General features: G+C 42.8%; 1 protein-coding gene across 1 annotated transcript in view; it reads right to left on the bottom strand.

The window, feature by feature from the left end:
• Positions 1–13292, bottom strand: part of EIF2AK4 (eukaryotic translation initiation factor 2 alpha kinase 4) — a 46803-nt gene that overhangs the window by 805 nt on the left and 32706 nt on the right. The window contains exons 27-38 of the mRNA XM_080996385.1: positions 12240–12305; positions 11194–11364; positions 10364–10498; positions 10174–10281; positions 9516–9644; positions 8603–8689; positions 8262–8374; positions 2948–3006; positions 2357–2454; positions 932–997; positions 595–639; positions 86–204 (exon numbers count right to left, since the gene is read on the bottom strand). Of these exons, the coding sequence (XP_080852511.1) occupies positions 86–204; positions 595–639; positions 932–997; positions 2357–2454; positions 2948–3006; positions 8262–8374; positions 8603–8689; positions 9516–9644; positions 10174–10281; positions 10364–10498; positions 11194–11364; positions 12240–12305 (1196 nt within the window). The remainder of the gene's footprint in view (positions 1–85; positions 205–594; positions 640–931; positions 998–2356; positions 2455–2947; positions 3007–8261; positions 8375–8602; positions 8690–9515; positions 9645–10173; positions 10282–10363; positions 10499–11193; positions 11365–12239; positions 12306–13292) is intronic.

The following is a 13292-nucleotide window of genomic DNA, read 5'->3' as shown; positions in this document are numbered from 1 at the left end:
CCTGAGCCTTAATGAAATTTGCAAGTGACTTGTTGGTTTCTATGAGAATTCCACACCATCTAATCATGCTTACAAGTATGCTTACCTTTTTTTCATTTTAATATTGTGGATTTCATCGCAGATTAGTTCAATGTATCTTTGTTTCGGCAATCGTGACATCAGCTGTTTGACAGTTGAATAGAAGGTTTGTTCATCTGCATCACACTGAGAAGAGGAAATAGTAATTAACTGGCAAATATTTTATTGTGGAGTAGGAATGGTGTGTAATACGCTGAGCGCCTAATATGTTGGTATGATATGATAGTGTGCACTGTGTTGAGAATGTCAGCTTGATTGTTGATATTAGCTCTTCCCGAAGTGTAGTGTATATAAAAGTCCAGGTCTGTTTTGACAGCAGGAAACTTGGAAAGGGGGAGGTTGGGTTGGGGGGACAGTTATACATAACCTTTCTGTAGATGTTTGGCTCTAAGTGGGCATAAATTCTACAGAGGGAAATATTGCTTTCCTTGCTGTACCTGACAAGTGGGAATTTCAAGCCTATTTAAGTTAGCATGGGCTTTCATTAAGAACTAGACAGTCATAGTTTTTTTTTACCTCTAATGATAAAAAGTGCATTATAGATTCCTTCGGCAGATCCACCTGCAGGAAAAACAAAAATTAAATCAATGTAAGTTTGGAATATGTATGAAATGCAAGTTGCATTTGAGTTAATCCACTTTAAACTTTTCAAATCTTTCATCTAAATTTTAAATTCTAAAGACTGCATGGCCTTGGAAATAAAATTAAATTGGAAAGGGGAAATGGGAATAATAACTTGAACACTTTGTTCCTCTGTTTTCCCCTATATTTATTTATTGCATTTATATCTCATCTTTTTCTCCCAAGGAGCTCAAGGTGGCATACATTTAATTTCCACAACAAAGATACTTACTGCTAAAATTTCAACTTCACTTTTCTGTTGCAGAGTAGCAATGCAGGTCTGGAGTTTGGTTTGTACCTGGAAATTACATTTGGTTTTAAAGATGCACATACATACAGACAAAGCTGATGATTCCTTTTCATATCAAAACAAAAACAAGCAATCCTGTTGAACTGTATACAGTCGTACCTCTACTTACGTATCCCTCTGGATACAGAATCTTTGGGTTACAGCCATGGCAAACCCGGAATTGTATACTTCCTGGTTTCACCGTGCGCATGCGCAGAAGCGCTCAAATGCGCCGTGTGTGTGCAGAAGCACGCCTATATTTACGTAATTTTTGGGGTGCGAACAGACCCCAGGAATGAATTAAGTTTGTATCTGGAGGGTCCACTTTACTCTCAAGCCAAGTCTCTCTCACTGAACTGTGCTACATGTTACAGTGTTTTCACAGAAGCATCAAAATGAAAATCCCCATGGATATCAAACATCCAACCAACAGCCAGGTGTGCAGGGGGTTTAACTGCATATCCACTCGCACGTCCACCCACACAATGCATTCTACAAATTAGATTGTTTAAAGTGTTCAAAGAGCAGGGTATAAATCCTTAAAATAAAAACAGCTCCCCCTAGTGTGCAAATATTATTGACTCGGTCCTGAAAAAGCCTTCCAAACAACTCCATTCACTAGGATGGTGAGCGGCAATGTGAATTGCATGCCTCTCATAATCATGGATATTTTGATGCACACATGCCTCTATATTTATTCTTCAAACAATATAAAAGCAAAGAAGATTCAACGGACTTAAGTTGTCAGTATTGCTTCTTGATCACATTCACAAGTTGGGAAATAATGTGAAGCACCTTGAGGGCAACCTATTTTGCAAAAGAATAACCCTGAACAGAAACCACATTCCAAGATGGAGTTCAGTATGCTGAAGCCGGCTGAAATGATGAAGCTTAAGGGCTATGTATTAGTTTGAAGCTAGGCATTTTAAGACAACTAGCAGCCTGGCAGGCAAGGTTTCATGTGGCACGTTTCAGCCATGTGCATTTGCATTCCATGCAGATGGTCTTGGGTTTAACCCCTGGCATCTCCAGGCAAGGCTGGGAAATGTTGATGTCTGAAACTGGAGAGTTGCTGCTAGTAAATGTAGAGGAGAGATGGGGATGCTGCTGTACTCCAGCTCCTGTCAGCCCCACAGAGCATGGTCGATTGTCAAGAATTATGGGAACTGGAGTCTCATCAGCTTTTGGAAGTCATATCCTGGTGTAAGCAGTACTGAGCCTGACTGACTTGTGAAGGTCTGATTTGGTGCAAGTCAGCTTCCTATCTTCTTTTCTGTGTCCCTGACACATACACCATTTGTGGTGAGACCTCACTGCTACGGAAACATTGCGATGTAGCTACTAAAAGGAGAGCTTCATTCATGATACCTGAACTTCATAGCGCCGCCTGGCACTTGCAGACAACTTCTCTGATGGTACAATGCAGACATTTGGTACCACTACAGTTCCATGTGGCTCAGACAAACCTAAGATGATTCAAATATTTAGTTAGAAATGCCTCTCTTACACATGCACACTTAAAAGAGACAAAAAGCTATATAACAAGTCTTCATGTACTATGTCCTTGAAAGCATTTTTACTGTTAGCCTGCACTGAACTATTGTAGTTTCTTGCAAAGCTGAATACACACAAACAACTAGGTTTCACTATTAGATGAGACTTCGTATCTGCCCTTCAGCGAGAGGTCCCAGGGTGGTTACAACAATTTATATATACAATATTAAAATCAGTGAAAAAAAATTGCAGTTGAAAGAGCAGGGTAGGTCCCGAAATATATATAATTTAGGTGCCAAAGAACTGCATTTTCCATGAAAGAACTTGCTAAAATATAAAATTAGTTATGTTCAATATACAATTAATGTGCAGCATCTGCTGTAATGTACATGATCTGTGCAATGAACACTACTAAATTAATATATAGTCTAACCGTTAGTATATACCTATGTATAAAGTACATACCTGAAGTATTAGAAAATGATCCTTTTAGATTTGGTGCTGGCAGATTATCAGAAATTTCCCTAAAACAAAAACACAGCAAAAAGGTTGCTCAAAACATTTGCTATTATGAACTGCTTTCTTCAATATTACATAAAAGTAAGACATTTTGAACAATGGAACAATCCTTCCTCAGATTTGCTGACTGGGAAGGATTAGGAGCAACTAGCTTCACTGGTGGAGGGGGGTGTCTCCTACTACACCTCTGAATAGGTCTGCAGGCGAAGATCTGCTACTGGAAGTTCTTTTGGTGGTGGTAAGGCCCCAAATGGGGCATTCATAGAATCATAGAGTTGGAAGAGACCACAAGGGTCATCGAGTCCAACCCCCTGCCAAGCAGGAAACACCATCAGAGCACTCCTGACATATGGTTGTCAAGCCTCTGCTTAAAGACCTCCAAAGAAGGAGACTCCACCACACTCCTTGGCAGCAAATTCCACTGTCAAACAGCTCTTACTGTCAGGAAGTTCTTCCTAATGTTTAGGTGGAATCTTCTTTCTTGTAGTTTGGATCCATTGCTCCGTGTCCGCTTCTCTGGAGCAGCAGAAAACAACCTTTCTCCCTCCTCTATGTGACATCCTTTTATATATTTGAACATGGCTATCATATCACCCCTTAACCTCCTCTTCTCCAGGCTAAACATGCCCAGCTCCCTAAGCCGTTCCTCATAAGGCATCGTTTCCAGGCCTTTGACCATTTTGGTTGCCCTCCTCTGGACACGTCCCAGTTTGTCAGTGTCCTTCTTGAACTGTGGTGCCCAGAACTGGACACAGTACTCCAGGTGAGGTCTGACCAGAGCAGAATACAGTGGCACTATTACTTCCCTTGATCTAGATGCTATACTCCTATTGATGCAGCCCAGAATTGCATTGGCTTTTTTAGCTGCCGCATCACACTGTTGGCTCATGTCAAGTTTGTGGTCAACCAAGACTCCTAGATCCTTTTCACATGTACTGCTCTCAAGCCAGGTGTCACCCATCTTGTATTTGTGCCTCTCATTTTTTTTGCCCAAGTGCAATACTTTACATTTCTCCCTGTTAAAATTCATCTTGTTTGTTTTGGCCCAGTTCTCTAATCTGTCAAGGTCGTTTTGAAGTGTGATCCTGTCCTCTGGGGTGTTAGCCACCCCTCCCAGTTTGGTGTCATCTGCAAATTTGATCAGGATGCCCTTGAGTCCATCATCCAAGTCGTTGATAAAGATGTTGAATAAGACCGGGCCCAAGACAGAACCCTGTGGCACCCCACTAGTCACTCTTCTCCAGGATGAAGAGGAACCATTGATGAGCACCCTTTGGGTTCGGTCAGTCAGCCAGTTACAAATCCACTGAGTGGTAGCATAGTCAAGACCGCATTTTACCAGCTTCTTTACAAGAATATCATGGGGCACCTTGTCAAATGCCTTGCTGAAATCAAGGTAGGCTACATCTACTGCGTTCCCTTCATCTACCAGGCTTGTAATTCTGTCAAAAAACGAGATCAGGTTAGTCTGACATGACTTATTTTTCAGAAATCCATGCTGACTATTGGTGATCACAGCATTCCTTTCTAGGTGCTCAAAGACTGTTTGCTTAATGATCTGCTCCAGAATCTTCCCTGGTATTGATGTCAGACTGACTGGGCGGTAATTATTTGGGTCCTCTCTTTCCCCCTTTTTGAAAATAGGGACAACATTTGCCCTCCTCCAGTCTGCCGGGACTTCGCCTGTTCTCCAGGAATTCTCAAAGATGACTGCCAGTGGTTCTGAGATCACATCTGCCAGTTCTTTTAATACTCTTGGATGCAGTTCATCTGGCCCTGGAGACTTGAATACATTTAAACTAGCCAAGTATTCTTGTACTATCTCCTTAGTTATTCTGGGCTGTGTTTCCTCTGCTGAATCATTTGCTCCAAATTCTTCAGGTTGGGCATTGTTTTCTTTATCGGAGAAGACTGAGGCAAAGAAGGCATTGAGGAGTTCAGCCCTTTCTGTGTCCCCTGTTTGCATTTCACCATCTTCTCCTCTGAGTGACCCCACTGTTTCTTTGTTCTTCCTTTTGCTACGAACATACCCATAAAAGCCCTTTTTGTTGCTTTTAACCTCTCTAGCAAGCCTGAGTTCATTCTGTGCTTTAGCTTTTCTGACTTTGTGTCTACACGTGCTGGCTATTTGTTTGAATTCCTCTTTGGTGGTTTCCCCCCTTTTCCATTTTTTGTACACATCCTTTTTTAATCTTAACTCAGTTAAAAGTTCTTTAGATAGCCACCCTGGCTTCTTTAGGCACCTTCCATGTTTCCGTCTCATTGGTATTGCCTGAAGTTGTGCTTTTACTATCTCCCTCTTAACAAACTCCCAGCCATCATGAACTCCCTTTCCTTTTAGTATTACTGTCCATGGGATCTCACCCAGCACTTCCCTAAGTTTTATGAAGTCGGCTTTCTTAAAGTCAAGAAATTGAGTCCTAGTATGCTTGGCTGCTCCTTTCCGCTGTATAGTAAATTTCAGAAGAGCATGATCACTCACGCCTAATGATCCTTCCACTTCTACCCCACTAACCAGGTCATCAACATTGGTTAGGACCAGATCTAAAATGGCTGTTCCTCTTGTTGCTTCTCCCACTTTCTGGACAATGAAGTTGTCTGCAAGGCCAGTGAGGAATCTGTTTGACCTTATGCTCTTGGCTGAGTTTGACATTCAACAAATATCCGGGTAATTGAAGTCCCCCATTACTACTATCTCCCTTCCTTTTGCATGCTTGGCCATCTGTTCCAGGAAGGCATCATCTATGTCCTCCGTTTGGCTTGGGGATCTATAGTAAACTCCCACAATGAGGTCACTGTTATTCTTCTCTCCCTTAATTTTGACCCAAATGCTCTCACTTTGGCTTTGAGGTTCTAAATCTTGGATCTCTTCACAGGTATACACATCCCTGACATATAACGCCACTCCTCCTTTCTTGTCTGGTCTGTTTCTCTGAAATAGATTGTATCCCTCCATTATTACATTCCAATCGTGGGACTTATCCCACCAGGTTTCAGTGATGCCTATTATGTCATATTTAGTTTGCTGTACCAAGAGCTCAAGCTCATCTTGTTTATTTCCCATGCTTTGCACATTAGTGTACAGACATTGAAGTCCATTAATCATTCCCCCGTGTCTCTTATTTAAGGATTTTTTCCTCCCACCACTAGGTCTGCGTGCTGTTTGCTCCATTTGGTCTATGACATTTGGATGATCATCTTCATCAATTGATAGACTCCTACCTTCAGGAGCACTGTCTCCCTCCCCCACATTAGTCAGTTTAAAGCCCTCCTGATGAGGTTTCTGAGATTTTTGGCAAAAACATTCCTCCCAACCGTTGTGAGGTGCAGCCCATCGCTTGCCAGAAGTCCATCTTCAAGAAACTGCAGTCCGTGATCTAAGAATCCAAACCGTTCCTGTTTACACCATTTGCGAAGCCAGCTGTTCACTTCCACTATTTTCCCCTCTCTCCCTGGGCCACGTCGTTCAACTGGGAGGACAGATGAGATGACAATTTGTGCATTTTATTGCTTCAATTTCCTGCCCAGAGCCTCGTAGTCTCTTTTGATCTTCTGGAGGCTATTGCTTGCAGTGTCATTGGTTCCCACATGAACCAAGAGGAGGGGGTATTTGTCAGTGGGTTTTATGATTCCTTGCAGTCGTTCAGTTACATCTTGGATCTTAGCCCCGGGGAGACAGCACACTTCCCGAGACATCTTGTCAGGCCCACAGATCACTGCTTCTGTTCTCCTCAGTAGGGAATCCCCTATCACCACTACACGCCTCCTCTTAGGTTTGGTCGGGGTTCTTCCGTGAGCTGTCTGTTCCAAGGTCGCCTGCACATTCCCTGAGGACTGACTTTGCTGCTCGTCTTCATATACCTGATCGACTGTAATGAGGGAGAGATCCTCAAATGGAGTCTGCTCTTCGTCTTCCATGCTAGGGGAGAGGACCTCAAAGCGATTGTGTATTTCTAAACAATCAGAGCGAACCCTGGGCCTCCTACTTCTTTGAGTCACGTTTCTCCATATATCTGGCTCCTGTGTTGGTGAACTAGCCTCCTTCTCAGGGGAGTCCCCTGTCTCCTCCTTGGTGGAGACGGTGTGCTCTGTTGCTTCCAAGAAGAGCTCCAGCTCTCTAATTCTTTGGAGCGTAGCTACACGTTCCTCCAATTGCTGGACTTTGTCTTCTAAGAGGGCAATCAACATGCAATTGCTGCAGGTAAAGCTGCCTGCAACCTTTGGCAAGATGGCAAACATTGCGCAGGAACCGCAGGCGACTGCAGCTGTTCCCTCCCCCTCCGTCTTGCGAACGTGTCGTTGGGGGTGGCTACAGCGGTCCTCCATCATAAAAAGTGTGAAGACAGGACAAATAACTCCCCCTCAAAAAAACCTAGGTCTCCCCCAACAAACATTTGAGACTAGCTCCCCTAAATCTAAAAGATGGATCAAACTGCGCGCGTCTAGCGGCGCGCGGCGCTGCCCTGCAAGCTCTGATAAGCTCCTCCCACAGCTAATCACCTGCCTCAACAGAAACCCTGCCCCCTCTGACCTTTGCACAGGGAGAGCAGCTAATCAGCCACAAAGAAACACACACACAAGAAAACCCTTTTAGCTCCTTCTTCAGCTGCTGCCCTGCGAGCTCATTCAAGGGGGTGACAGACAGACTTTGATCCACTGGATCTCTAGATTCATGAGAGATGTCTGATGACTGCCTAGCTTTGCAACACCTGGGATAGAGGGAGGAAACGATGGTGCAGGGTTGAAAAACTAGGGAACTGGAGGGGGACCAAAGTATGGCCCTGGGCAATGTGAGCCAGAATGGCTCTGGAAGTGGCAGTTCAGATGCCCCTTCCACATGATCGCCAATTTGGGTAATAAATCAAAAGGTGATGTGATAAATTGTTATGTTGTTCAACACATGACAACTTCTGTATTTTACTCCAAACAATATGCACTTATTTATCCTGAGCTGTTTGCAAAATCAACCAGGAAGACTGCTGTTCAGTGAGCTGCCCCAGAGCCTAACAACACTGCTGGAAGGATTATGCTTGTGACTGTCTAAAACTCACACAAACACATATAATCAAAATGTGGTATTTGTGGCCTTGTGTTTTGAAATGATTTTGCATTTGATTGTTATTGTAACTGTGTACTGATTTGCGTTTTTGTTCTGTTGTGAGCCACCTTGGAACACATTTATATGGAAAAGTGGCATACAAATTTTACTCCTACTGCAATTAGTGTCTTATTTCCCCAAGTTACTACGCATTATAGCTACCTGTTGCTTCTTTCGTCACAGAATTTGGTCCTCAGTTTCTGAGCCAGATGATCTACTAGATCAGATTCCAAAATCCTTTTCTCTGTCTGCCTTTCCTTCTCAAACGATTTCACCTACAAAAATGCAAAACAGGTGTTTGATTCCCCTTTGAATTGCTCCCATCCAGACACTGACCAGACTTAGACCTCCTTTGAGCATCATCAGCGAGGTGGCTGCATTATGTGTCCTCAGACAACGCTGTGCAAAAGAGCGCCCAACATTTGGGAGTGTGAGCAAACAGGGCAGAAACAACAGGCGAAGAAAAGCAGAAGGGGAAAGATGCAACCCAGGCACTTTTTTACCTTTACATGATTTCCTTCTTTATCAGAGACGAGGGCCACATAGGTGATCCCAGAACACCTGCAATATTCCTGCAGTTCCTCCTGGGACTGAAACGACCACAAATTACACAAAAAATAAAGACTAGATTTCACAGCACTGAATGTTTTCTAGATAGACACACAGAAAGACAGTGTGGCTGAGAATGATGCACTTGAACTGAGGAGAGCCGGGTTCAAATCCCTCCCTTCCCACCAAGCTTGCTTGGGCCAGTCGCTGTCCTTCAGCTTGATCTACTTCACAGAGTTGCAGTGGGGATAAGGGCGGGGGAGGGGAGGAGGGATAATTTTGCACCCCTCTAAGTTCTCAGGGAAGAAGGGAAATATTTTTTAAAATGTAATAAATATAATCCAAACCAGACAAAAGTATCAAGTTTTCTCGGCTTGGGCAAACTTGAGGAGTGCTCATACAAGATATGTTGCTGAGCTTTATAAGGTTTCAACAATTTTAAAAGTGAGACCCAAGGGGTGGGATTCAACTACAGTGGTACCTCAGGTTCAGTACTTAATTCGTTCTGGAGGTCTGTCCTTAACCTGAAACTGTTCTTAACCTGAAGCACCACTTTAGCTAATGGGGCCTCCTGCTGCCGCCGCGCCGCCGGAGCACGATTTCTGTTCTCATCCTGAAGCAAAGTTCTTAACCCGAGGTAATATTTCTGGGTTAGCGGAGTCTGTAACCTGAAGTGTATGTAACCTGAGGTACCACTGTAAATCCTTGTATGGGTGGAACAAGCTACACAACAGGAGTCGCTCCGTCAATCATCCCCAAATATGTTCCAGGGGGACAGAACAAATCAAGGGTATGGGGGGGGGGGGAGAGTCCTGCTGTGCAGCTGGAAGTTATTGAGTGCTATGATGAATATATTAGGCGATTTACCTGGGACCAGTCGTACATGATTTCAGCAGCAATTCCAGCAGCCCAGAGCTTCTGAACAATATTGAGAGCTCTTGCCATTGACGTTTGGCCAACACTAACGACTAACAGGTCGCAAGAGCTCACTGTAATCTGGAAGAAAAGGAAGGGGGGAGGACCAAATGGTTAGAATCCTTGAGGAACTGCCCCACCACTGGTTTTGAAACAAGTCAGAATGGCAGTGAACTTTGCTTTTGATAGAGATAAAGCAGTCCTAGCTACTAAATAATGGTCATATTCTTGGTTAATAATCATAATTATTTGGACATCTTGGAAGGTGCACGGGCTGGGGGCAAACAACAATTTGGAGAAGCCGACAGAGACTTTTTGGAAACAAAGAGTTTAACTGTTTTTTCCTCCAAAAAAAAAGTTTACATGCATTTCTACGTTACACAGTTGGAAGCATCCAGGTATTAGTTCCACCTTCACCATTTGCATGACCCCAATTACAGTAATGAAAAACTTAAGTGAAACAAGCATTACCAGTCTTAAGACTATTTGCTATATTTTCATGTCATTGATAATGTTTGAAAGAGATTAACACTTCTGCAGCTTTGTTACTCTTTGCTGAGTTTACATTTAAATGATTTTAAAAATGTAATGCAGAGGAATGCAAACGTACAGGCTCTTCCATACTCAAAACTGCTGAGCTTATTCTGTCTATAGCTATGCTGACTCCAACTGCTGAAGGAACTGGACCAACTGCTTGTGGGCCTCTGAACTGTGGAATCTGAGAAAACAAAAAGCAGAGGTATACTAGAAAAGTATCAATCACAGCTTAAATTTATAAGCACAAATTTATAAGCACTCACCAAATGATCATATCTTCCCCCAGCAGCGAGAATGTCAGTAACTATCCTGTGTCTGCGTTTAATATATGCAATAAACTGAAAAATAATTCCATTGTGTTGCTGTATTTTATAAACCAGCCCCAAATTTATGGATACCTGCAAGATAAAATGCTGAGTTTATGTTGTCATCTTAGACTTAAGGCAACTGCAGTAAGCAGAAATGGTACAAATGTTCAAATTAACAAGCATGTAAAGTTATTTCAGGTACTAAAATGAGAATTGAAATTCCCTAAGGAAGGCAGCAGTGATCCTAAACAGCATCTATCCCCTCCTGCCTGGCTTTTCACAGGGTGGGGTGTGCAAGAGCTATTGTTATTCATCTGTCTCAAGCTTATCCTCTGCATTGGTGTACAGCTGGTCATTTTCTGGTCAGATCTCCAACCCCCTTTAAAGTAAAAGTCCCCCATTACTACATATTGCAAATTTTTTGCATGTTGTGCACTTAAGGTGACTAGCTTCAGTAGGTGCTTTCTTTATGGCAATTAAATCCAGAAGATCTGTTATGATTAATCATGATTATGACACATAAGAAATACAGTGGTACCTCGGGTTAAGTACTTAATTCGTTCCAGAGGTCCGTACTTAACCTGAAGCACTACTTTAGCTAATGGGGCCTCCTGCTGCTGCCGCGCCGCCGGAGCACAATTCCTGTTCTCATCCTGAAGCAAAGTTCTTAACCCGAGGTACTATTTCTGGGTTAGCGGAGTCTGTAACCTGAAGCGTATGTAACCTGAGGTACCACTGTACGGTTCTAACCCATTTATTTTGACTTTTTAAAAACTCTTACAAACCTGAATTTTTATGCCAAGTTTCTTTAGCAGACCCACTGTTTCCTCCAGCTCTTTCATGCCAAGTTTCACCAGCGAGGTGGCCCCCGTCTTTTGCTTCAATATCGTGTTTAACAATGGCATCAGATCTTGCAACTCCCCTTTCTGTTCAATGAATTTGTACAGTTGAGCGAGCTGAAAGGCAAGAGATGGGTATAAATAAAGCACATATGTAGGAATTGCTACGTGCTGGCTGGAACTAAAGGCACAAGAGCAGAAAGCCCTATCAGCAAAACAAACTGGCAAACAAAGCAGCTGTTTTAAAATGGGACTATGTGAGTTCTAAATGGAGCCGCAGCCAGTATTCTGGACCAACATTTTGTACCAGTTGAAGTTTCTGCATCATCTTCAAGGGCAGCGCCATCGAGAGTGTGTTGCAACAACCTATTCTGGAAGTTAGCAGAGCATGGAGTACAATGGACAAGTCATCTCCACCCCGAAGTAGCCAAAGCTGGTGAATCAGCTTGAGCTGGAAACAGGCACTCCTGAGCTTCCAGTGACCATTCTGGAGCATACCTGCTTTTCATGATTCAGCTTCCAATTTACTGGCCTACTTCCAGCTCACTGCTGCCTCCAAGCACTGATCTTGCACCTTAGTGCCCTTTCCTAATTCAGATAGAAAAATGGGTGTGATCTGCATATTGGCAACAGTTCCCAGTGGTTTCAGTATGTTTAAATACTGTCTGTTTCCAATAGAGAAATCTCAGGTAAGTTAAATATAAAATGCATGCAGGTCAAAGCCAAACAATGTAAAAGACTGGGAGGGAGTAGCTATGTCCTGCCTGTTATAAATGGGAAGGAGAATATAAAAAGAAAGGTTAAGTAAAATGCTCATGGAAGTATTTGCACACTCTCTTGAACCTCCATAGCACTATGAAAGAAAACTGAACATGTTGCTTTTAATTTTTAACCACACTGAGAATCTCGCAGGGCTCGAGGGGGGTATAAATGTATCTATACATCAAAAATAACACACACAAACACAACCAAGGCATTTTCATATTACTTACACTGTTTGATGATAGAGAAATGTTGCAGAACTTGGCTTCCACTTCTCTTTTAGTTAATTTTTCAGTCTGCAGCAAAATAAATGATCAACATGCAAGCTGTTTGATATTTTCTTATTTCTAGGTTGGGGGGGGACTTAAAAGAGAATTTGTGTTTTTAAAAAACCAAGCAGTGCTTAAATTTTGTAAAATAAAAAAAAATGTGACATTTAAATTTCTGTGCTGTCACCCGTAAAATGTTCAACATTTATATGCAGATTATTACTACACTTTATCTACGTGTCTCCTTATATTGGAAGGTCGCAAGGAAACTTACATAGAAAATGAAGAAATATTAAAAACCATACACCAATTATAACTAAAAGTGATTACACTAAACATCCCCCAAGTACGTATTTCCCACAAATGATCACTGTGACAGAACATTTTGTTGTATTTGCAAATAAAAAAATACAAGAAAGAAACAGTTAAAAATAATCCACTGAGTGAGAGACATACATCAACAATCAAATGCTTGGGTGCGTTAAAAAAAGTCTCCGAGCAGGTTTGAGGCAAGCACACAGGCAAGTATTACCACTACGCCAATGGTACACCACAACTAAACATTTCTTGCCCTCTGAAACCCAACAGTTCTGTCTCTGCCCTCGGAGGAAGCTCTGAATGCAAATCCTGGAATTTGGTGTTGCACCTGAACTGATCTTAAGTCCTGCTCTGGTTATGCTTTGGGTGAAGGATTGCATCTCAGTGGTGAAGTATTTGCTTTGCATTCAGGTGGCCCCAGGGTTCAAGCCTCAGCATCTCCAGGTAGGGTTGGAAATATCAGGGTTGAAGCCCTGGAAAGCCACTGCCAGTCTGTGTGGACAATACTGAGCTAGTGTCAGGGACCGTGCTGCGGAGGCTGCACTGAGGAGGAATTGGTGGGAGTCTTCCCCTCCTGCTGCTCCTGACCAGGATCCTGAATCTTCCCTGGAGCAGTGGGACAGTACAGATTTGGAACGGTGGTTTGCAGACGGACATAGTTCAGAAGACAAAAGTTGGGAAGAACTGGGTGGTGAA

The sequence above is a fragment of the Podarcis pityusensis genome, assembly GCF_964106645.2.
Source record: "Podarcis pityusensis genome assembly, chromosome: 1".
NCBI lineage: Eukaryota > Metazoa > Chordata > Lepidosauria > Squamata > Lacertidae > Podarcis > Podarcis pityusensis.
The sequence above is the reverse complement of the archived record's forward strand: the minus strand, read 5'-3'. Positions and strand labels throughout refer to the sequence as shown.